At 34.8% G+C, this 25,665-nt stretch overlaps 1 protein-coding gene across 1 annotated transcript in view; it reads right to left on the bottom strand.

Moving 5' to 3' along the window:
* Positions 1-213: 213 nt before the first annotated feature.
* Positions 214-25,665, bottom strand: part of LOC131065191 (2-Cys peroxiredoxin BAS1, chloroplastic) — a 44,455-nt gene continuing 19,003 nt past the window's right edge. The window contains exons 2-7 of the mRNA XM_057999649.2: positions 17,040-17,117; positions 12,670-12,751; positions 12,448-12,527; positions 5,307-5,432; positions 828-941; positions 214-723 (exon numbers count right to left, since the gene is read on the bottom strand). Of these exons, the coding sequence (XP_057855632.2) occupies positions 607-723; positions 828-941; positions 5,307-5,432; positions 12,448-12,527; positions 12,670-12,751; positions 17,040-17,117 (597 nt within the window). The 3' untranslated portion in view covers positions 214-606. The remainder of the gene's footprint in view (positions 724-827; positions 942-5,306; positions 5,433-12,447; positions 12,528-12,669; positions 12,752-17,039; positions 17,118-25,665) is intronic.

The following is a 25,665-nucleotide window of genomic DNA, read 5'->3' as shown; positions in this document are numbered from 1 at the left end:
CATATAGGATTTACCCGTTTCAAACTTTACAGCAAGCAATAGCTATGGGTGAAAGTCATCAATATAATGATGAGAGACATAATACATCTTATAGAGCTAGAACCATATTATCGAAGCTAACAGTACCTCATTGTGAACATTTTAAATACGGTACCAATCACAAGGCTTCTCTTCTCTCTGACTCGATAGAATTATAACAGCTAGCCACGGGTGTACTCAAATGGGTTTATGTCGATTAAAAAATTAAAGATGCTATATAAAAGTAGACAATTAAGTATCATTCCTCATATACACTGAATTGGCAAAACCAGGAAAAAAACTCGACCATACATGTCTAGTCTACCATGAGAATCAGTCACTTCTAGAAGAGGGATTCCCAACAATGGCAGAGACTGCTGAGATCCATTCAGTGTATAGCTGACTTAAACATATAAGCTTTCACAATCAGACCTTTCAATACATACAGATTTATTCAAAAGAACATCCAAGTAGGTGACGAACCAAAATTGTCACCTACTATCAAATCTCCTGATAGACAATACGACAACTTGCTGGACTACAAGCAATCTGAACAGAACTAACATAATCTTAACATTCTTAAAAATTTCAGACAGCTGCAAAGTACTCTTTGCTCAATTTGGGGTCTGGCTTCATTGATTTCTCCCCTGGCTTCCACCCAGCTGGGCAAACTTCATCAGGGTTTTCTTGCACATATTGAAGGGCCTGAGGCAAAAATATTTGAATCGGTAGTCTAGCAAGTACAGAATAACAGAGTTCCTTATGCTCTTATTTGCAGTACTGAAAAGAAAGTGAGAATTTATCTGTACCTGCAAAGTGCGCATTGTTTCATCCACACTCCGGCCAATGGCAAGATTGTTGATTGTCGAATGCTGAATCACACCCTCTTTATCAATTACAAAAAGTCCTCTTAATGCTATGCCCTATTAGGAAACAAAACAACAGATGCATATTAGTAGTGAAGTACTGCCCTTAGAATCCATCACCACTGTTCAACACAAAAACCCAAGGAAAAGAGATTGAAAAGGATAAGAGAGAGGATCACAGGACATGCATATTACTAGCATGTCCTGTATTGGTACTAACGTAGGCCCTTAGAATCCACCATATTTGTGCGACACAAAATCCAAGGAAAAGAGATTCAAAAAGACGAGACAAGATAACAGACCAGATGCACCGATCCAAGAAAGCAAAGAATAGGAACTTATTAAAAAGCTAAGTAATGAAAACAGGTTCTCTAGTAGATTACATTGCTTACAACTTAACAAGTTGGCAGTAAGAATCTTAGTGATTCCTATTATTTAAAAATAAAATATAGAAAATCAAATTGTAGATATAGATTAAATGCAATAATGAATTACTAGTCAGCAAGAACAGCAGTGATTTTGAATCTAATGATAGGTTCCTTTCCATTCTTAAGTGATTCAAGGTGGACTTTCCAGCTATTCTTAAAATTTAACATCGCATAAGAATTTATGTTACAACACAATGTTATAGAGGAGTGTATGGCATGGACTTGTACAATATTTAGAAGCTGTTTTGTATTTTAACTATTAACCGAGGAATTGAGAGGTCATTTCTAATATAAAACTGCAGTACCATTCAGATACCAAATATAGAGCTCCCAAGTAGCTTGACCATATTACAATGAAATATAGAAATTGTGCCATTTAAGACCGCAGGGAACGAAAAAACTTTCAATGAGATATTCCTGGTTCATCTATCAGATTACAAAGAACCCTGCATAAGCTGAATAAAATATTCTGCACCTATTCTTAAAAAGTAGCTCTAGAGACTCTGCACATAGGCAATTAATAATGAATCCAAAAATCATACCAGAAAATATCACACCCTACAGTACCTTGGTATATCTTACCGGCATAAACTTCCATTATGTCAAGGTGTCTTATCTAATAAGTATTCCATAGTTATAATTAAATTGCAACGAAATTGAGACAAAAACTTAATCTAGAGAAAAGAACAGCAGATTAAATGCGGTAATAAGAATTCTTCCCCTTTAATTAAATTCCCTTTTCTTTCACTTTGATGTTAGTTAGAACTTTTAGAAAAGTCAAAGATGAATTTGCTTGATCTCCTAAAATACTAAAGTTTTAATAGGAACCAATTACCATTGTAGGAAAAATATTTTGGTGACAAAATTGGCAAACCAATAGATGAAGACTTTTCCAAAAACTCAAGATTTAATGAGGAATGCAAAAATTATTAAAAATAGAGAAAAACCTGTTGTTTTTTAAATTCAAAAACATTTATTAGCATAGTGATATATAGATCGAATAAAAATAAGAGTTCAACCCATGAATTGTAGATTATGAATTTTGCAATATATTGCATTGCACGTTGCATGCTTAAAGAAAAAACAATAAATAGTTATTAATAGTATTTAAATTTTGAACCATAATTAACTTTATAAAATGTTTTCAAATTTTCAATTATAATCTACTTTAAAAATGTGATGCAGGAAGACAAAGATCTTAAAAAATATAAGACTTTGACTTGGGTCAGATGAGTGGTTCTTTTCCCATATTAACAAGGAACGTTAGAATAAGCATATATAAGAATTGTCAACACTAGGAGTCGAGAAGAAATGAGAATTATGGTATATTCCAATATCCATTAGTGAATAATGTTATGGAAGATCCAAGCTAATTAATGCAGACTTTTTAGTAAAATTTTAACTGGGCAACAACTCTTAAATGTTCCTTCACCAAAGGTTTAATCACTTTAATAGTTTTATTGATAGAGTTGCATGGATAGAGATACAGCTATTTTTCAAAAACCCTAATACGTTATCTGGTATTGATGCAGCTGGATATGACAATCATATATAATATATATTACATAATATTTCTATAATAAAACACAAAAAATGCAAATTTAAAAAAATTAAAAGAGTAAATAGAGATTAAAAATTATTATTATATTAAAAATACAATTCTTTTATAGCTGAATAGGAGTATGAAATGGCAGCTTACCTTTGTGGGTTTCAGAAAATGGCAAGCTAGGAGCTTTTACAGTGATGCCTCTGTTTACTACCCCATGACTGACTTATTTTGATCTTCTCAAATTCTTCAATCTAGTTGTTTCTTGTAGAAGAACCAAGTCAATCCTGCATTCCTTAATTTTGCTTTGTAAGCGATGTTGCTTACTGGGGGCAACTAGCACCCTTATACTGGATGCCAATATAACCTTTATTGTGTGAAATTGGTTCTCGCAACTCCAAAACCTCCTCCTCATCATTGGTTATAATCTTGGGTGTCCAGATCTGTATAGCCTTTGTATTTCTGGGACTTTCTATATGTGTTTCTTAAAGAACATGGTAACTGTTAATTTACGATTTGTTTTGAGTTTCCTGGTGCTTTTTATCCCCTCTGATTGGATTTATTGTGGGTCAAAAAAAAATTCTTGTCCTTTGGATCTTTGTTGTTGTCCTTTGTGGCTTGATTGATCGTTGAAAACTTGAAAGAGACCTAATTGTTGGTGATTTGAGTATTCAGAATTCTGGACTAGTTCAACTTCATTCCCTATTTCAATTGAGTTTCCCTTTTATCTTTTTTCCACCAATGTGTCCAAATTAGCAAAAAGATTCACTATAGAGAACTGAGTATTCATTCTAGTTTTTCCTCATTACCCTGTCTGGCATAAGCTCTACTAAACATGTCCTCAGCAATCTATGGTCAGGTTATCTTTTCATTGACTGGTGATAGTTACAAGTTACAACAGACCTTGCTTGGGCTTGAGTTGTGCTATTGGCTAGATTTTGATGAACCACTGGGCATGCTCTGCAAGATGGCCATGTTCATGGCAGCTCCAGCACAGGAAAGGAATATTTCTCCTAGTCCAATGGCTGTTCTCATCATATTCCATCCAGTTCCAGAAATATCCCATCCAGGAGTTGCTACTTGATCTAGATAAACAGAGATCATGCATTGTTTGGGACTCCTACATTTCATTAGATTCTCCCATGGCTGCTCCTATTCTTTGAATTGCTTGCTCCTGCCAGCATCTGCCTAGAAGTAGTAATCAGAGACAGACAAGAAATGTGCTTAAGAGATCCTAAGCCAGGTTGAAGAAAGGAGCCCAATGTTTCATGAAGAGACCAGATTTGTTTAAAGTCATGGTCCTCCCTGAAGATTCTCTCCATTCATGTTTAAATGTGAATACAGCATTGAAGTATTCCTTGAGCATGATCGGCATTTCCATTGTACCTTGTAGGAATAGTCTTCAGTGTTCTGGGTTCCTGGGAATGCCCCAATAAATTGCTGTATCAGGAAACTTTCCTTCAGCATCCATAATCGATCTTCCATTCCTTCAAAACAAAAGCTAATTTTTCGAAGATTTCCCATTTTTAGGAAGTAACCATTCTCCTTTTTTGGCTGGGCAGTTTGGGTGACTTAATTTTCTTTTTGGCATGCTCTTGCATAATAATTCTGAGTTTTGCATTTCTTTATTTTGCTTTTTCTAGAGCTGTTACAGTCACTAAGGTAAGTTGGGAATCAAAGGACTTCTCAATGGAGAAGACCACGGCCTCCTCCACTTTTCAAGAAAAGTTATGTACAAGGGCATAATAATATTTGGGGGTGATGATGGGGTTACTGACGTGCAACATCTATCCCTTTAGTTAGTTATATGGATAACTAGTATAATTATTATATTGGGTAATGAGTCATCCTACATTGGGATCAGTGATTTACATTTCCAATATGTTATTAGGAGGTGTTTATCAATATAAGGGTTATATAGAAGAGTATTTTATGTGTTTAGGATCTCATATTGAAGATATAATTTGGAGTGGCTTCTTCCAAAGGCAGTATTATATGATGTTTCCTGCCTTATAGGTTTATTGTATTTCTGACTATATTGCATATTAGGGCATCTTACCCGACAAACATCTCATCTTTTGATATCTCTAATTTATTATGCATATTGCTATTATTATCTTGCATATTTCTAATATTACATTTGTGGATCCTAAAAAGAAGGGTCGTTGAGCAGCATCTTTTGCTGAGAACAACAGGCACTGTTGGGGAAAAAAAAGATTCCTCTGACTGTAAGCGTGTTGTGTATCAGATCCAATTGAATTTCTTGATACATTGTAGCAGCATAAACTTCTAGCTCAAGATAATTAAATGCTATGAAATAATTTTAACTTAAAAACTAAAATTAAAGGCTGTGAAGTAATTTGAATTAAAAAATATATCTCAAAAGATAGAGCAGATAATGAAATGAAGTAATCAGACATCATAAGAATACTTCCTTTCTATACATACCTGATCATGAATCAAAACATTGTAAGACTTTGAAATAGACTTGGTTACATCTGATATAAGGGGATATTTCAAATCACCAAGACCTCCAGCTTTTCTATCAGTTTGCACCCATGCCAAGTGAGAGAACTGCAAGCAGAGAATAAATCACAATACAATGAAAATCATGAGAAAGCCCACAAAACAATAGATCATCTTATTAGTACATACAAATCCTTTTCCTTTTGTACCAAATACTGCAAAACTTTCAAGAAAACAAAAAGAACTTTCCAAAGAACGCGGTCAATGTGCTTACAGATAAAAAAGTTTTTCCCCCACCTTTACAAAAAAGTTATTAACTTAGACCCTCTTGTAAGCAACATATTTTTCAAATGATCTTAATTAAATATTAGAAAGTAGAAGAAGTGCAAATAAAAATTTATGCTGCCTATATCTTATGTAATCAAAAGTAATACCAAGTGATTTAAGTAAGCAACCACATTTCAAACCATTTTCACCAGTACTGATATGATTTTATAATCCATGATCCATCATTGGATATCAACCTTTACGATAGGTTTAAAGAAAGTGAAAGGGTACATAAGGAAATGTGTCAACTTCAAAGCTTGTATGTGTTTATGATGAAGAACCCATCCTGCCAACTTGTTTTGCTATTATCAATTGTTGGCTGTGGTGGTATGTGTTACATCGTCTTTATGAACAGTTAGGCCATTTGTAACTGCAGACATTTGGTGTTTGTGTGCCATTCTGCTGGGGCTATGCAATAGTTTAGATGTATTAGTTGCTAGTGGCTGGATGGTGATGGGGTGGGAAGGGTTCCCCAGGGATCCACTTCAGCATGATAGACTGTCTGACCACAGACTTCAATAATTTTAATTGCTTGCCTTGGGTCCTAATGACATTAATGACAAAGGTAGTGTAGTCACGAGCTTCAATAGTGGGAAATTTCAAACAAAAGCTTAAGGTGGCAGTGGAAAACAATAAGATTAAGGCTAATTTGGAGGAGCATCTTATAAACTCGGAAAGGGAGGAAGATGAAATGACAGAGGATCTTACAGGCTGATCAAGAGCAAGAGTCGTGTGCTTCAGTTATCGATATACCTTAGGCAATTGACACCAGGATTCTTAATGCTTGTGTTGACTCTAATGCAACATCTGAGATCTCTAGATGTGTATCGCAAAGAATTAAGCCTAGTGTTAAAGCATCTGGTGGTATTAAACCACAATGGCATTTTAGAGGTAGCTAGTGGGTACACTCTACCAAAGTTGGAAGGTGAGAGTATTCAGTGTACAATGAGATGAGTGGAGCTGCTAAAAGGGATCAAGTTTCATGATTTTGGTGCTGTGTCAGAAACAGAAGTGCTTCCTGTGGAGTCAATTAATGTGTCCAGGAATTAACTTCGTAGTCATGTGCCTAACAGATGGAAATTGCCTCCTATAGCTGGCCTTCACAGGTGGGTGTATCTGAAATGCCCTAAGCTAGGATGATTTCTGTATTTATGTTTCTGGCTTTGGGTATCTTATGATTTATCAGTATGTGTATGTGATATCTATGGTTCAGCTACATGAAAATTATGGGTTGTTCATGTTGTTTTCATAGTCTTGTTTGTGCTAGTCAAGATTAGTTAGTATTGTTAGCTATGGTATCAAAAAGAAGAGAAACAACTAGAAGACTAAAACTGAAATCCAAGAAATCAATGCCACTGAGTCCAACCAAAGGAGGTAAGATAAGGCAATGTGATAAGAAAATGAACCACAAAATTAAAACGATCTAATTTACAAGTCTACAAGAAGCAGCCAACTATAGAAAATTCATTAGAAGTTGTAACAATTTTAAAGCCAAGGCAGCAGTGCAAAACGAACCATAATCTGAGATAAATGTAATTTCAACTAATAACAAAGAGTAGTGAATCTGCCAAACTCCTAGCAGAGGCACTACATCACTTTTAAAGACCTTCATGCCATAAGAATCCATGGAAGCATGAAGACAATAAATCTTACAATAATACATAGAAATGCGCCCTCAAGATGAAGAGAAATGACTTGAAGGCCAATGTCGAATTCTGAAAAACAATGTTACTAAGCTGAAAAAAGGTTGTAGAGCTAGATAATGTGGTAAGGAAGTGAACCATGAAATGAAAGATCAACCAAACTGGCAGAAGAAGAACAAAGAAAGACTGGGAGACACAACCAACCATAGAAATCAATAAAAACAATTTCAGAGCAAAAGCAGCAGCACACAGCAAAGGAAAAGCCTAGACAGATATAGAATTCAAGTAACACATTAAGAGGCACACCACTCACAAGGGTAAAGTAGTTAGAAGTTGCTAGGCAACTCTCCCTCTAGAGAAAGTAACTAGAGACCTTGTGAACCCAGTTAGATTATAGGATGCTAAAGAGGTTTCTACCAAATCACACGTATCATCCAAGCCCCCTCGTGTTGGGGGAAATCTTTATTCTGAGATGAAAAGAGTCCCTTTCATTAGAAGACAAAGCAGCTTATATTTATGGTATCAAAGAACTTCTATTAGAAGATAGTGAACCAACGACAGTACTGCAAAGAATTGGACCTGAATAACAAGAGTTTGAAGGCAGCCAAAGTAGCAGAAAATTTTTGCAAACCATAGAAAGGCGAAAGATTTTAACGTGTCTAACAGTGCCAGATGAGCCAAGGAACATCTTGGACATACCTTCTTGAGGAGGAGAATCCTACCATTGCAGTCATATTAAGAATGACAATGAAAAACGGTTGCTCTGCAACATTATCCAAATTCTGAGAACTAAAATGTATTGGCCAGTGGTCTAAAAATCTAATGCGCCATTATAGAATATGCATAACCATCTAAGTGGTGAACAGACAAACAGATACATGCCATTGGGTGCAGTCATTTCCAGCCACATTCTAAGGGGTGGCAATTGACTAGTTTGCTGATGCACCACCAACTGACAAGTGCTCTTAGGATAAATAGATGTTTTACAAAGGATTTAGGCTTCTTCAAGATGAGAATGAAATTGTACCAGAAATTTTCAATATCAAACAAGGTAAGCATGAAAATACCCAACCATATAATCATAGGCTTAATAAACTGCTAAGTAAATGAAAAGATATTATTATTGGATTTGTTAAAATGATGGTAAATTGAATGGGCTAGTACCCTCGCAGCGGAGGAAGATAAAGATGTTGCCACTTTAACCTAAAAAAAAATGCATTTAATAGAGCCATGAGCATCAAAAATGAAAAAAAAAACATCTTCAAGCTCTCGGAAAAGAAAGAAAGATGATTCTAACTCCAGTGACAATAGTTGACAATATCTAAATCTAAGATAACATGTACTCTGGATAATGAAATAATATAAGGAGTATACCACAGGGCAAAAAGAACTAGAGAGTATTGATTCTAAGATGGGAGACTGACAACAGCCAACTGTCCTTATGTGGTATCCTAGCTTTAGATATTGTGTGGCATGGCTCCTTAAATTATTTCGTCAAACAAAATTAATTTATAATTGCATAAATTATCCTACGTGTCCATATACAATGCTTAACATTAAAGGTTGATATTTGCTATTAGATTGGCCATGTCACAGAACCTTCTATAAAAGATTCCTTGTGTAATTTGGAAACCCAGAGAATCAGAGCGGTCTTTGCTCAAGGGGGGAAGCCAACCCCACCCACTACACTTCCAAAGTCATAAAACAATAAAGGTGTGCTTTCAAGTAGTTCTAATTTTAAGAAGATATAACAAATATACTTCAAAACACGAGTGGTAAGGTTGCAATAAATACAATGTGACTACAAAGGTCAAACTAGTGTGCAATGTCCACAGTGTATTAAGTGGGGGCAATTTGTGCAGGACTGTGCCACAAATCATATTAGAACAGGTTTTCTGCACAGAGAATGAAAGAATGAAAACAAGAATGGACCAGCTGCACCAAGTCGTCAATGGGGATCTGTCCCAAACCCAAGTTTGGCTAAATTTAACATGGATCATGGGAACCTGCTCAAGGATGTTTATCATATCAAAGGGGAACCTTGAATGTCACTCTGAATAAGGCCATTCAGCTTAGCAAGACCAAAATTACATACTAAGCTGTGCTAGTATCACCACGCACTAGGAAAATATGCTTAAAAGAAAGGAGAATTTTCAAAAGTTGGAACAAGTAAAGGAATGAGAAGTCAAAAGAGGGAGAAGGAAAAAGCTTCAGAAGATCTAAATATGGAGGTGGTGGAGGATCATTTAAAATTTCTAAGAGAGAAATGGAATGTTGTGGAGTCTCTATATGATCTTGTTGTTTGTCTGTTGTCACGTTTGTTTTTAATGTCGTTTGTTTAAAACTTGGTCTCAGTTGATCTTAGTTGTTCGTCCTGGCTCATTATTTTTCATAATTGTATGTGATGTTGATCCTGGTTTATTGTTTTTCATTATTGTATGTGATCTTGTCTAATTTTTCTCCTGCTTAATGTAAAAGGGTTTGAACCCTTTTGAAAAGCCACATTTGCCTATTAATCAAAAAAAATAAGGAAATTTTGGGCACTGACAGACTAAGCAATATGGGAGTCCCCTGCACTGGAGCCTTTATCTTGGAATATTTTATCAATAAATTGGGCACCAGGACTCCAGAATCAGGGACAATGGATTGAATGCTCAAACACAGTCTTCTCAGAGAAAACAATGTTCTCCTCTATGAGAGTTCAAAGTAGGGGATGGTCAAGATGGGTGATGCCCCCAACCAAACTCAAGTGGAGGAGTTAGCAGAGCTGCAAAGTGAATTTCAATCCCTATCCCGGAAGCACGTTGAACTAGCCACTTACTACCATGATTTGGCATTGTAAATGGATAGCCAATGTGTCATTTTGCACAGTAGATGCCTAGAGAATAGTACCATTAGACTCCAAATTCATGATTAACCCCCGACAATCACCACCTGCCACATTTGTCATGTCAATGCCCAAGTTTTTCTCGAATTTTTCAAAAAGTGGTTCTGAGATTTTTTATGTACATCTTTCCTCTTTTTGTCTTGATTTTACACTTTAAAGAACAAACATAAAGGTATGGAAAGATTGAAAATCTTAAGTTTAGCTTTAATGGCTAGGGCTTTTTAACTTCTCAAATTTAACTTTATATAGCTACTTTTTTAGTTAAAATCTTGTACACTAATGAGGGTTTTTATTGATTATATTATACTAATGAGGGTTCAATATGAAACGTTGGGTCATTGTAAAATAATACATTGTGTTCAATGACAATAGCACTTACCTGGTATTTTAGGGGCAACAGCATATTTTAGAACAAAAATCCTCAGGCAAAAGTAAAATAATTGTATTTAAAAGATCATTTTTTTATAACGGATTTATTTGATACATTATATTTATTTCTAATCTCTATGCACTATATTTGACATGAAAAGTAAAATCAATATTCTCTAAAAATATTCTTTTTTTAGTTCGTTGACTTTTGCCAGGGTTTTCCTGTTTTAAACCCAGGTAATTGAATTCCATTGGCACATTGTCTTAATGCCATGTAAACAGAATGCTACTATGGCTTAGAGATATCAAGTTTCTTTGTCATATCTACAGTTTCTAATGGTGGAGTTTCTCAAGCTCAGAGGTGATTTATATTTATTTCTAATCCCTATGCACTATATTTGACATGAATAGTAAAATCAAAATTTTCTCTATTTTCATTAAAATAACATTCAATTTTTAGTTAGTAAACTTCTACCAAGGTTTTCCTGTTTTAAACCCAGGTAATTGAATTCCATTTGCATAATGTCTCAATGCCATGTAAACAGAACGCTACTATTGCTTAAGAGATATCAAGTTTGTTTACCTTATCTACAAGATCTAATGGTGGAGTTTCTCAAACTAAGAGGTGACCCTTCCTTGGGCCAGGAGGTCCAAGCGGCAACCAAAGAGGATGTTTGACTTCTTTTTGGGTCGTTGTAATTGGAGATGTAGTTATTAGGGCTGTGGTCCGTATTTTGTTTGCACCTTGGGTTGCATTTGATGGTATAGTTATGATGGTGTTTCTCTTAGCCTTCCCACTTTTGTAGTCTCTGGATGTTCAAGCTCCTTACGTATTTTCTTATGTCTTTTAAGGTTGAGGACCACTATATAACCATCAATTTACCTTTCAAATTCAAAAAAATATGATATAAATTATTGAAATTGTTTGCTCAGGTTTTCATTTTTGGGACATACATCTAGATGTCACCATGTTTCAACCTTAATATTTTTTGTGGAGATCTATTGTTTTAAGTTTCAACTTTGACATTATCAAGTTTCATGATAAATATTAAAAATATGACAGCTACATGATTAATACAAGGGTGCTGCCCCTCTGCAGCTATTTACTTATTAAAAAAAAAAAAATATGACAGCTACATGATTTGTAAATTCAACTTATATTTAATATAACAAACATTTTTTTGTACACTTTGGACATTATATTTAATTTGCACTCGGCTTGTGACATCAAAGATGTCTTAAATTTATGTTATTAAAATAAAATAATAACATGAATTACTGAAATTGTTTCCTCTGGTATTCATTTTTGAAACAAAAATCTAGATGTCATTGTGTTTCAACATTAGCAATTTTAGGATGATCTTATTGTTTCATCTTTTGACTTTCAAGTCTGATGATTGATGTCTTCAGGTTTAATGTTATTGTGTACCTAATTTTCAAGAGATATGCATGCTATGCACCCTCACACCATACATATCCTTGCACCAACATGCCCAGTTTCAGGGGTTCACACCAGATGCTAAAGTGCTTTAAACTTCTATCAAGCTTTTTTCAGAGAATCCTTTTGGTAATAAAAGCAAGACAAGGATGATATGATATATTCTCAATCACCGCACAAGATATTATCCTTCAGTTAATGCTAACATTTTCTATGTATCAAGATTCAAACAAGAAAATTCCTGCTGGTTTACAGATGCTCCTGTTTGATCAAAGCATCTGCAAAATGGCAGTTGCATACACTTGGAAAAAAGAATGTACCTATTCTTAAAAGAGTGTTCTAGAGTGCAATATTTATGTTCATCCAAAACAGCATGGGCTACAAATTCACATAGGTTCATAATAAAATAATTGAATTCTCCAAAATTAGCTGCTAAGACAAATTTAGCATAACACTTACCACACTATCAATAGAAACCCCAAGTATTTCTGTGTTCAACTTCTCAAACTCTGAGTATCTATCACTAAAAGCAGTGATTTCTGCAATACAGATAAGAAAAAAACAGAAGATTATGTACCCCTGATCTTGAATTATATAAACATATAATCTCTATTTCTAAATTATGAAATGTTTAAGTTCTTCTCAAGTAATGCAAATACATGTATTCCAAGAGATGAACACCTGTGGGGCAGACAAAGGTGAAGTCCAAAGGATAGAAGAATAGAATAACATATTTCTTCCCGATGTAATCAGATAGCTTGACCTGCACAAACAAAAAGAAAATAACTAAGCCAATTTTCCTACAGGAATGTACTTGCTGTTATTTCTCCCTCCTACAAACTATGCATAAGCAAAAATCCTGCTACCAAATCTTAATTGCATCAACCTTCTTCTGCAAACTACAAAATGTTCAGGTGCTTTGCAAGGCATCAAATAGACCAAAATACGCATTGCTAAATCTCGAACTCCACTTTACAATAAAGAAAGTACACTGCTATTTCAAAATTTAGAAAAAAGATTTTGAAAAACAAATGAAAACACACAATATCCTTTCATTATTTAGTAAATTCAACTATAACTGTCAAGCCATGGATTGGACCAAGCTAAATGTGGTGCTCGAAGAATAACCGCGTGCCCTAATGGAATTATTGACTTGAAATAGCAGTACTAAATTCCTACACTTTTAAATGTTGCTAGGCACTGCCTTTGCACTTTTATCATAACTCCATTCTTAATTTGATAGTGATGATAAGTCAGTTCCAATGTGCATTTAGAGTATATTCCTTTATAAACTGGCCAAAGTTTAACACGTCCAACTAGAAAACAGGAGAATGTTGAGGACCTATTTGGATATAATATGTCAGTTCAGACAATGAAGATTGTCTTACAAGTATCTTTATCAGTTTTTTAACACTTCTAATATCATTTGCACGGGCTAATTGTTCTATTTCACAAACATGATTTGTGGTTTTTAATTAATTGCTATCTATACATACATGCTTGGTGCATGGTAGAAAGCTTGGGTAGCTGATCTCCCTACCTACATAGGCTCGCCATCAAAGTTTTGAAACAAACATGCAATGATCCCAGAGTGGTTGACTACACATTACAAGAAAAGGAACAAGCTAACTCAATAGCATATAAGAGATAAAGTTTATGGCCACTGATATGATATAAATATCTGAATATGTTGTAAAAAAATTAAGCAAGAGAACTATTGGCATTGCTACAGACAAGAATAATACAGCATTTAAGAAGAAAACATTAGAGATGAGAAGTTCTTTGGATAAACATAAACAGGGATCTGGATCTGGAAAATGCATCAACAAGACCTTCAAATGCAACTTCTTTTGTCCAATTTTATGACATTATGTGACATGGTCATAATCCATAGAATGTGGGCTCTACTTATAAATTTGTAAGTTTGTGTCAGTGTCTCTCCTACTTTCCTGGACAAGTGAACATGCTTGAGCAGACAATGAAAAACTTCCAGTTTTGGAGACAAATACTTGGAATATGTATAAAAAAATATCTAAAAATTACCAAAAAAATACATGTTATAATAAAAGGAGCTGAAAATAAACAACATCAATGATCCAACATTGAGCTGAAAATAAACAACATCAATGATCCAACATTGAGCTGAAAATAAACAACATCAATGATCCAACATTGAATGAAATTAAAAAGGGGTAAAAATGAAAATTTAAATTTAAATACCAATATGGTATCTACGTATAAAAAATATACTAATGACCATCCATGACATTAAAATTTGAAAATCAAAATTAATTTTGCAATGTATCAGTCAAGTCTGCATAAAAAGGACACACAGACACAGAATGCTACAGTGTTCAAAGATTATATCTGGCAAAACAAAGAATTCTGTTCATTTTTCATATTCAAACGGGATCAAGGTTATTGTATTCCCCATATGAACAGATGTATAATTGCTATATGTACTCGACCACTCTTTTCTGTATGCAAACAATTTTGTGGTAACCATGAATTAATTTTTTCTCAATTGTACTTACAGAACTTCTAAAATAGTTCTGGCCCCTGGGCACAGCTCTGCAACTTGTAAAAATTTATTTAATTAATCAATAATAATCTGTTTAAACAAAAACAAAGCACTAATAGAATCTATCAAGTCACCTCTCTGGAAAAGAGCTAGACTTCTGCAATTTTACTTGTTTCTTTAAAAATTTGTGTCTTAATTTCACTATTCTTCAAAACCATGCAGAGAAAACTTTGGGGATATCAGCTGTGATCTGTTTTTAAGGTGTGCAGATGGCTGGGAAATATTTATTCCCATCCGCCCATCCCCAAAATGCCTGAGATACCTGTCAAATCCCAGGGATGCCCATTGAATGGTGGCTTATGTCTATTTTAGGAATCAATATGAACTTGACTGTTTAGAATAACTATCTGATTTCAAATGGATTTGTTTTCAATATTTAAGAAAATTACTGTTGCAGAATATAACATCCCAATTTTTGTAAAATTTGAATATTTTATTAATTGAATATTTTATTTTAGTAAGTTGGATTCTTTTTACGGTCTTCTCTAGTTTGGAATCAACACTTGTTCTTCAGTTTGCGAAGGCAATTGAGATTGAAATGTAGCAGGGAGTTAGCTGTGTGCAATACTCATCTAGTTGTCTGATTCAAATGTATCCAGAAATTCAGTTTATAATTGTGGACAAAGCATTCTACAAATCATCTCTACCTTTTGTGCTAATTAAATTTCTTATTCTAAAGGACCATGGCAATGAAGCCTGCTTCAGCTGCTTATCCTAATCATGGGGCCACCACTGTTGCATTTAGCTTGCAGAAATCTAAAGAGAATCCGTTACTGGGTTTGGAAGCTGCTCTGGAAGAGTTGGCAAGAAGATTGATGCAAAGGTTGCAGATGGTTCTTTAGGCTGTTCGGAGAGAGAGGATGGAAAATTTCCAGGTAAAGTAGTGGCATTTACCCTGTCAATGGAAGTTTTGGTAAGAGCTAAGCAGGGTGCGGAAGGAAAGCAGAAGAATATTGCAAATGGGAATAAAGGAGCTTGCCCTCTTTGCACGCTCCTTCGCTGCTGTGGTGGGAGGGATTAAGCCCTCTACCTCTGCTGCAAAGGCTATTATGCAAGAGGTAAGCATAATGAAAGGAAAGGGGATGCTGGACTCAATAAGGCTGCTGAAAAAATGTTAACTCTAGAGTTGGGAGAGGAAGCAGAGGAAGAGATTGAGTACTGCTCAGAGATGTTGCTGATTTGTCAATTCAATAATGACTTAGCAATAATCATTGGACAAGCCTTCCAAAGTTAAACAAATGGGTAATTTCTACATGGCAACCCTTTCTTATAGATCCTGTAGTGATTTCTCCTTGTGCACAATGATTTTTTGTTTTCGATGGTGATTATTTAGAGGACAGAGGTAGGACTTTAAAGAAAGGTCGACATTTTATGAAGCCTTGGTTCCAAAGATTCAATCCAGTAACAGAAAATTTGAAGATTGCATACTTGTATGGGTCAGATTGCCAAAACTGCCTCTACAGTTTTGGCTTCACTCTATTTTGGAATGCATTGAATATTTTTTAGACTTTATGGACATTTCCCCTAAACACTAAGGGCACACATTCAACGTGTGTAACCTGGTGGAGTTAAATTTTTCTCTGGGCCTCCCTGTTGACATAGGTCTAAAAGTAGGTAAGGACATTTGGATGCAACCCCTGGATTAAGAGAAGCAGGTATTTCAATGTTGGAAATGTTTAGGGGTGGACATTGTCTAATGGGTGCTCTAAATCAAAAAGAAAAGCTGGCAAGGTAGCTTGGTGGCAGAATGCTTCCCCTCAAGGTCAGATTGTGGGAGGGATCTTTAGGTTATGCACCTTGTAGTCTGGTGATGCCATTAGGTAGTAAGGGGGATCAAGCAACTGTTATTGTGGTCGATATCTGTATTGGTGTGTAGGGTTCAGCCAGCATGGTGCCACTTCCCTCTACTTGTGTACCGACTTTGCTGGCAAGGCCTACTTCTCCTGTGGGGCAAAGAGATGCTAGCAAGCAGATGTCAATGGAGGACCTTACTGATGTGATAACAGTATGTTCTGAGCTATTATGAGAAGCTATGCTCAAATTTATGGCTGTCGCCTCAACCAATGATGCTGAATGTTCAGAAATGTTTCAGGGGATCCATGACCCTCTCTTTGAAAGAGAATTTTCCCTCAGTTAAAGGGGTTGAGAGTGAGATGGAGGTGGATTTGGGTTTGTTACCTCCAAAGAAAGGATGTCGGACAACAGTGGCCAACAGAATAGCAAAATCAAAGAAAAATTCCTCTAACCCAATTAATTACTTTAAAAAGATAAAAGTATTCTACAAATCAAACACAAGAAGCAAATCAATCTTAGAACCTTGACTAGTCCAAAGTAAAGAAATCTAATGCTGTGCATGCACATGTGTGCACATACACAGTCAACAAATTGTCCCAGCTACTAATAAACAACTACAAATTGAGCAACATCAGTTATTTAGATCAATAAATACAACTCATTCATAATGCAATACCTTGATAAATTCTTGATCAAAAACAGCCTCTGCTTCGAAATCAGGTGCTTTATTTCCAACCAATGGAAGTTGTTCACTCTGTTTGACAAAACAAACGCGTGTATTAAAATGCCAAAGCATCAAATGGGCTTAAATATCACATGATAAAAACAATAGTCAAGCAAGGAAAATAAACAAGTAGAGATACATATTAGACACTTTGCTTCGGAAATTTAGATATGAAATCGACCATACATAATTGACAAAATCAAAAACGAAATATTGTTCAATGACTCTAATTATGCAATGTCTGCAACACAAGTGTCAATTTTGCTGTGAGGAATCCAATGTGATATTTGAACCATGATAATAGATCACAAATATGAATTTCATGGAAATATAAATCAGTACATGGAATCAGTGTTTCAGGCTTCTGCAGTACACAATGATAGTACAAAGCTTCAGGACAGTCATAATAAACAAATTTGAAACCATCAACATTTCAGATCACCCTTAATGATTTAACATCACCGTAATGATGGATCACATCCACTGATCTAAAACCTTAAGGGCTTCAAAAATCTCTACCACAGGTTTTTCTTGAAATTTTGTACTGATATATTGAACACTTTTGCATAGAGTAGTTGCATGAAGGAAATTGAAAATTAAAAACATACAATCAATAGCAGACTGCTGCTATTTAGCTTCACTCCTTTTAATTTTTCATATATTTTAATTGCAAAATGTCATTGTTAATATATGTTATGTAATTTAGAAGTCGAAAAATCTTTTGTTGATATACTGTACAAAAGAGCAATTAAGGTAGCACGATTTCAAGGTTCATAGAATAGTATTGAGATGGAAAATGATAGCTACAGAGAATAAATTTTATCATAGCAGTCTGGCTACATATTTCACATTAATTTATGAAAATAAAGTATTCCTCATTAAAACTGTTTTAGGAAAATTGTACATAAGTCACCTGGTTCTGGCACAACGAAATTGATTATTGATCACTCTTTAGTCAGTATGACTTCTAAGAGTAAATTTTAACCAGACCAAATAATCCAGCTAGTCTGCTACAAGACATGATAATTTATGACCTACTCAAGCTGCTGATTTTTCCCTCAGCTTACTAAAACAAACCAGAATTCAATAGTAATATATAAAATCGTTTATAAATAAAATTATCAAGAGATCTTGTGATTGCAACCGGCAACCAGTTTACGTGTTTTACTCTCTAACACTTGAATAATTCCAATTAAGAGCAAGCAAACGGAAAACACTCTATACAGATAATATCATATAAGACTACAAAAACTGTCAATATGGCAACTGCACATCAAATAAGGTGGATTTACAAAGTGCATGATTTCAAAGGTCATATGAATAGTATCAAGAGGGAAACTTTTAGTTACAGCGACTAAAATTTAGCACAGCGGCTAGGCTACATTATTTTCATAAGTTTAAATAATAGATTCCTCACTGATATCATGTAACTAACTAGTGAATAACTCATCTGTTCCTGACCCAATGAAATAGATTATTGATAACTCCATTTTTAAGAATTAATTATTATATTCAATCGTAATTGTGATAATTACGCGTTTGATGAAAGTATTACATCTGTTACCTATGTTTTTGGTTCTGATTGAATAAGGTTTGTTGAATGTTGTGACAACACCTGTAGAACAGATATAGTGGTTGGCTATAAAGGGCTAAATGCTGAAGCAAGATTAGTGAGAGTACTTGAGAGCAAATATTACTGTGTCCATCAATTAAAAGTTCCATCAAATCCGTTTCCCAGATTGAAATCAAGTGACAAGGAGAAGATTTGACAGAGAGTGGGTGAAGAGGCATTTTTGTAACCAACATCAATGCACAGGTGGAGAGTGAGGTGCTTTCTGGTGTTTAGAAACAGAGGAGACTAGAGGGCAATAGGAAGATGCAGGATAACTTCCAACCTTGAGGTTCACTGTTAGCTCAGAAATTAAAGTAATTGGTTTGGTAGTTTTGGCTCAGAAACAGGTTTTCAGTAAAACCCAGGTCAACTGAAGAACATCATATATGTCAAGCAATGACCCATGCCACACTTATTGTGAATAGTTGAGTTTGTCCCCATTTACAGGATATAGTAAAGATCAGTAAGGCCAAGTCCAGCTAATCATTTGTGGCTAGCTGTGTGTGTCACCAGTACAAAGGTGTTGCAGGCATTTGTGTGTGCCCATATTTGCAACTTTTAAAGACATGTAATTAAGCATGTCCTTATTTGCATCCAGAGTATTGTATAGTAAACAGTACTGGATCTATAAGGTAATATATTTGAAAAAAAATATAAACATCTTTTTATAAAAGAAGCATTTGGAATGATTTTAATATTTTCCATACAACAGATATTAGAGCCTCTTCTGTAAATGTATAATAGCAGATGAAAAGAATTAGATTTTCATCGTGAAACAAGGATTTAATAGGGACATTTGTTTATAGTAACACAGATTTTTGGCAGCAAAAATTAAACACAAGAAAATATGGTACTTCTTTTCTCCATTTCATTCATTTGATAACATATTATATATAGGATTTTCAAATCCTATATTATTGGAAACAATTTCTAAATATACAATTTTTTTTAACAACTCCACTTCCTACAAACACTCATATAAACACTATATTAACCTATTTAACAAACTACAAAAACATATAATAAATAATTATCATATGATGCAATATTCCTGACATATAGACTCATTGTTTGTGGAAATTTTGTATGCACATTTATTGATCAAATTGTAAGGATGCATTATTGTTAATGTTTGTAGCTTCAGTCAAATGATCATTTAGAATACATATAATATATGTTGATTAATAATAATATATTATTATGTTATATTATTATATTATTATTAATCATATAAAATTTAATATTCAATATTAATCTATTATATTATTCTAAATTAATAATTGATTGATGAAACATTATAATATTGATTAAATTATTATAATTAAAGGAGAGACATGTCCGTTCAAGGACATGCCTCTCCAAAGGAATATATATAGTATAATGTTATTCAATTTGAGAATACATAGAATTCCAAGAATGCAAGTATCAGATTGAATCAGATATATACATTAAAATACATCCAATAAAACCTGGGAAAATCAACATGGTATCAGAGCTCAGGCCTGTGAAGTTTAATTTGGAGGTTGGAGAGGGTTGGAGAATTCAGTTTTTTTTTTAATTTTCAGTCTGAAATATGCCATTGTACGGCCCTTGGTTGGCCTCAAAATGAGGACTATAATATATGGATGGAAAGATCTGTGTTTCTAGTTTTCAAATATGTTTATCTCATCAAATTTGATTCAGTTTTGTGCAAGATATGACGACTTTGGTGCAGGTCACTTGAAACCCTACCTAGGGTTAGCAGTTTTGGGAAAAATGTCATAACTTTTGTTTTAACCGTTGGATCTCGTTATAACTTGGAGGAAATGTTGGTAATTAGCTTTTCTAACATCTCACCAAAGAGATTGGATAAATTTGGTAAATTGCAAAAGTTATTAACGACTGTGTGTGGCAGATCATAATGAAAGTGTTGATCAAAATTATGAAAATGTTCTACATCATTCAAAGGGAATTATGATGAGAGATGATTCATGCATGATATTTCTTAGATGGGCTCACCTTATGAAAGGAAATGTTTTAAACTTAAGGACGAAAGCACAATAAAATTGAATTAAAGGGAGAAATAAATTGATGCTTATAAACGAATTGATGATTGAGACCAAATGCAAAGGGAGTCTGACATTTCAAAAGAGGACGAGGTTGATACAAGAACTTGAGCTTCAGAGGGAGAAGATGGTTCAGTCAACTTGTGATAATTTCGATCATAGTGATTGAGAGGGATTTTCACTATTGAAGGTGAAACACTTATGAGGTAAATAATGCTAAAACACATGTATGCAAGTTAGAGAAAGCACTGTATGGATTAAAACAAGCTCCCAGAGCATGGTACGAAAGAATTGACAGTTACTTATTAGAGATAGGTTTCTCTAAGAACATTGCTGATCCAAATCTGTATTTCAAAATAATCAAAGGTGAAATGTTGATACTCATATTATATGTAGATGACTTATTAATTAAAGGCGAAGATCATCTCATTGCAAAATGCAAACAAGAACTAGCTTCAGAGTTTGAGATGAAGGATTTAAGTCTACTCTGATTCAGACTGGGCTGGAAGCGTGATAGACAGGAAGAGCACTTCAGGATGTTGTTTCAACTTGGGATCAGCTATGGTATCTTGGATCTGCAAAAAACAATCATCCGTAGCTCAGAGCTCCACAGAAGCTGAATATATAGCTGCATCCATGGCAGCTAAGGAAGCCGTATGGTTGAGGAAATTGATAGTAGGACTGTTTGGTGAAAGTCTGAAGCCTACTATCATTCATTGTGACAATCAGAGCTGCATTAAACTTTCAGTGAATCCAGTTTTCCATGATAGATCCAAGCACATTGAGATCCCATATCACTATGTAAGAGACATGACAGAGAGAAAGGTAATAAGACTGGAATATGTCAATACAGGAGATCAGACAGCTGACATTCTCACCAAACCCCTAGCAAGAGTGAAAATTGATCACTTCAGGAGGTATCTTGGTATGGTTAAAATGTAATTGATATCTAAAATTATGTAAACTTCTTGGTCATATACTTGAGTATATGAATTATGTAACCTTTCCCTGTGTTCATTCCTAAAGGATGGCGATTCTTTAGTTAATGAACACTTGTATTTTAACATTGTAAGGTGACGATCTTATAAATGTTTGGAAGATCATATAAACTGAAAATCAGACAATTTGAATATCAGTAATATGATAAGTTATAGTAGACATTATGTAAGTGGATTAATGTCAGTGCGCATACTATAACAGGGATATCAAAGTGAGTATATCCTTAGTATCACAAGCTGATACTTATAACAGGGATATCAAAGTGAGTATATCCTTAGTATCACAGGCTAATACTTAAAACATGGATATCAAAGTGAGTATATCCTTAGAATCACAAGCTGATTCTTACACCTAGGTGATGTAATTATCATGAGATTAGTGTTGAGCTAAATTAAGTTTTAGGTCTATACTCCTAAGACTAAGAGGGAGTGTTAAATTTAGTCTCAATCGTAACTCTAAAATCGTAATCTGTTTTAGCGCCCAGAAAATTCGATTTTATACTTGCGATTTAATTTAGTATTAAACTAACATACTAGTTTGTTATTGTTATGTTTGGTTTAAGTAATCCTGCTGGTGTAGAAGGATCGTGGCTCCACACAGGGGTCACGACCCTATGTGGAACCACATGGTTCCACATAGGATCGCGACCCCCTGTGGAGGCACGATCCAATGAAGACAAATGATATATATCTGCCACCCTTGTTGAATAAAATTACATACGATACATGTGGTGAACGTAGCAGATATAATTGCTTGGTCTTCGCATCTGCAGAGGCAAACTGATAAGAGCTTGTGGATAGAATCGCCGACTGAGGCAATCCACGTGAGAGCTCATGGATAGAATCGCCGACTGAGGCAATCCACATAAGAGCTTGTGGATAGAATCGCCGACTGAGGCAATTCACGTGAGAGCTCATGGATAGAATCACCAACTGAGGCAATCCACACAAGAGCTTATGGATAGAATTGCCGATAGAGGCAATCCACGCAAGATCTTGTGAATAGAATCGCCGACAGAAGCAAATTCACACCTTGAGACTATGGTCCCCTGTGATGAGCATCATATGGTTGATGCAAATACTCCCAATATCATGAGATGATATTTTTGAGTTATGGTGAATATCATGTGCCTTGATATTCTTGTTGATACCATACTTCCTGATATCATAGTGAGATAATATTTTATCTATTCCAAAATTAATCTAGACTTAATGCATTTGCATTGATTTTATCTTCCCTAGCTAAGAGGGAGTGTTAATCATGTTTTGTGTAGCTATGGTGAGGGCCATAAGTGTTGACATGGGAGATCACTACACATTATGTCTGATCATCCTCCTAGCTAAGAGGGAGTGTTAATGTTTGTAGCTTCAGTCGAATGATCATTTAAAATACATATAATATATGTTGATTAATAATAATATATTATTATGTTATATTATTATATTATTATTAATCATATAAAATTTAATATTCAATATTAATCTATTATATTATTCTAAATTAATAATTGATTGATGAAACATTATAATATTGATTAAATTATTATAATTAAAGGAGAGACATGTCCATTCAAGGACATGCCTCTCCAAAGGAATATATACAGTATAATGTTATTCAATTTGAGAACACATAGAATTCCAAGAATGCAAGTATCAGATTGAATCAGATATATACATTAAAATACATCCAATAAAACCTAGGAAAATCAACAATTATCAATGGAAACCAACATCTTTATTAGGAGGCAAACATAAAAATTTCTATGTTAGCACCAAAGGGGGGTGTTCGAAAATAGATAATAATTAATAAATTAACATAATATTGTTAATTTATTATTAGGTGTTAATTACTAGTTAGGTGGAAGTGGTTATAGGAGAAGTCCTATATATATATATATATATATATATACATTGAAGATAAATAATAAATTTGTGGGTTTGAACCTTGTGACTCTTTGTTTCTTAATTTTTTTCAATAATGAGGGCAATTATTTAAATTTATAACGTATATTTTCTGTATGTATGTAACTAAGGGAACAGATGTTTTCTTATTCCCCTCTATGTGTCATTTTTCATCACTCAATGTGAGAGCACAAGAAATGGATTCATAGTGATCCAACTCCAAAATCCCCCTTCAAGTGAAATTTGCAAGCATTTTTCCTTCTACTATTGTGACCATTTCACAACATCACCCCATCAACATGGGGACCCCCTCTTTGCTTCAAGTCCTAGAGTCCTTTAGCATGTCATCTCTTGCAAATTTGAGTGAGTAGGATCAATGTCGTCATCAATCTGATTGATCGAAGCTTATGGTGGCAACATATTGAATGGAAGGTCTCAAGTAAGGTGTCAATTTGAGCATGACATTAGATGCTTCCCTTGGATTTTCACCAAGTATACAAAGTTTCTTTCATCATCCAAGAGGTTTGATTGCGCTTGATCGAGAGGCAGGTTGCAAAGAGGCAGGTTGCAAAGGCAAAATTTAGCTAAGTATATGAAAATTTCTATTGCCCCTTGACAGGAGCGAAGTCACTTACTTTGCCATTGGAAGGAAGCAAAGTCACTTCCTTTGCCAATGGAAGGGAGCGAACTTCCTTCCTCTGCCTTCCACAAGGTCCAAAACATCTTAAATTGTGATATACTGCCTTTGTTAAAGCAATGAATTTGATTCTTGACCAGCAATCTCAAAATTTGGCTAAGTATGTGCAAACTTCGTTCACTTCCTTTGCCAATGAAAGGGAGCGAATTTGCTTCCTTTGCCAATGGAAGGGAGCGATACCACTTCCATTGCCAATAGAAGAGAGCGACATGACTTCTTTTGCATGCACGAAGGGGATTTAGAGAACTTGAACGTATGGAACACAAAGTCTTAAGCATTTCTAAAAGCTTCACCTAGCATGGAACCTCACCTTTGCTCATTGGAAGGATCAAATTGATGGAATGACGCTGAGAGCTTGAACTTTGCTCACTTCCTTTGCCATTGGAAGGGAGCGAAGTGGCTTCCTTTGCCCATGGAAGGGAGTGAAGTCGCTTCCCTTGCCATCGAAAAGGAGTGAAATGGCTTCCAAGGCACTTATTGAAGATAATTTGATGAGTTTATACAAATGAAGACTTAAGACCTTAAGGCTCGAATTGATGAAAAGGGACGAATGGATGAAAAGGTTGCTAAGAGCAAGCTGAATGGCTACTTCACTCACTTCCTTTGCCAATGGAAGGGAGCAAACTTGCCTCCTTTACCATTGGAAAGAAGCGAACTCACTTCCTTTGCCAATGGAAGGGAACGATTTTCCTATAACCACACCCAGCATCATAAGCAAACACACTTTGGCGCCAAAACTTGAATATAAAAAGAAAATGTGTTGAATGCCAAACAAGTCGGCCATCTAGGGAAACAATATCAAAAAAAAAATTAAGCCTTTGGAGGTCGGCCTATAACCCAAGAGACGCATCTTTTCCTTCCAACACACATAAATGCTAAGTCAAATTGCTCATTTGATCATAAATTCAAAACATTTTCCTCCTTGAAACAGTGAATTCTCCTTCTAAAGTGCAGAGCAGCGAATTCTAAGAGCAGAAGTAGCAATCAGAATCGGCAAGGGAAGCGAATTTGATCCTAAAAGGAGCAGATTTAGTCATAAAAGAAGCGAACTCCATCACAAAGCAGCGAATTTCATTAGAAGTAGAGCAAATTTCATCAAGTGTAAGGCAAATCCATTCATCTACCTTCAACATCAGTGAAGTTCACAAGCATTATCAGACATATTTTGGATTAGGAGCATCAAATCAAGGTTAAAATTGTCCAAATCAGAGGTAAATATAAAGTGCAGATTGATAAAAAGTGATTTGCAGATCTGATCTATGTTGAGTTTTGATCATTTTTATCAAGATTAGACCTCCTTCATATCGTAAATTCAGTAGGAAAA

This window comes from Cryptomeria japonica, chromosome 1 (genome assembly GCF_030272615.1).
Source record: "Cryptomeria japonica chromosome 1, Sugi_1.0, whole genome shotgun sequence".
Taxonomy (NCBI): domain Eukaryota; kingdom Viridiplantae; phylum Streptophyta; class Pinopsida; order Cupressales; family Cupressaceae; genus Cryptomeria; species Cryptomeria japonica.
This window is presented reverse-complemented; position numbering and strand designations above follow the sequence as displayed.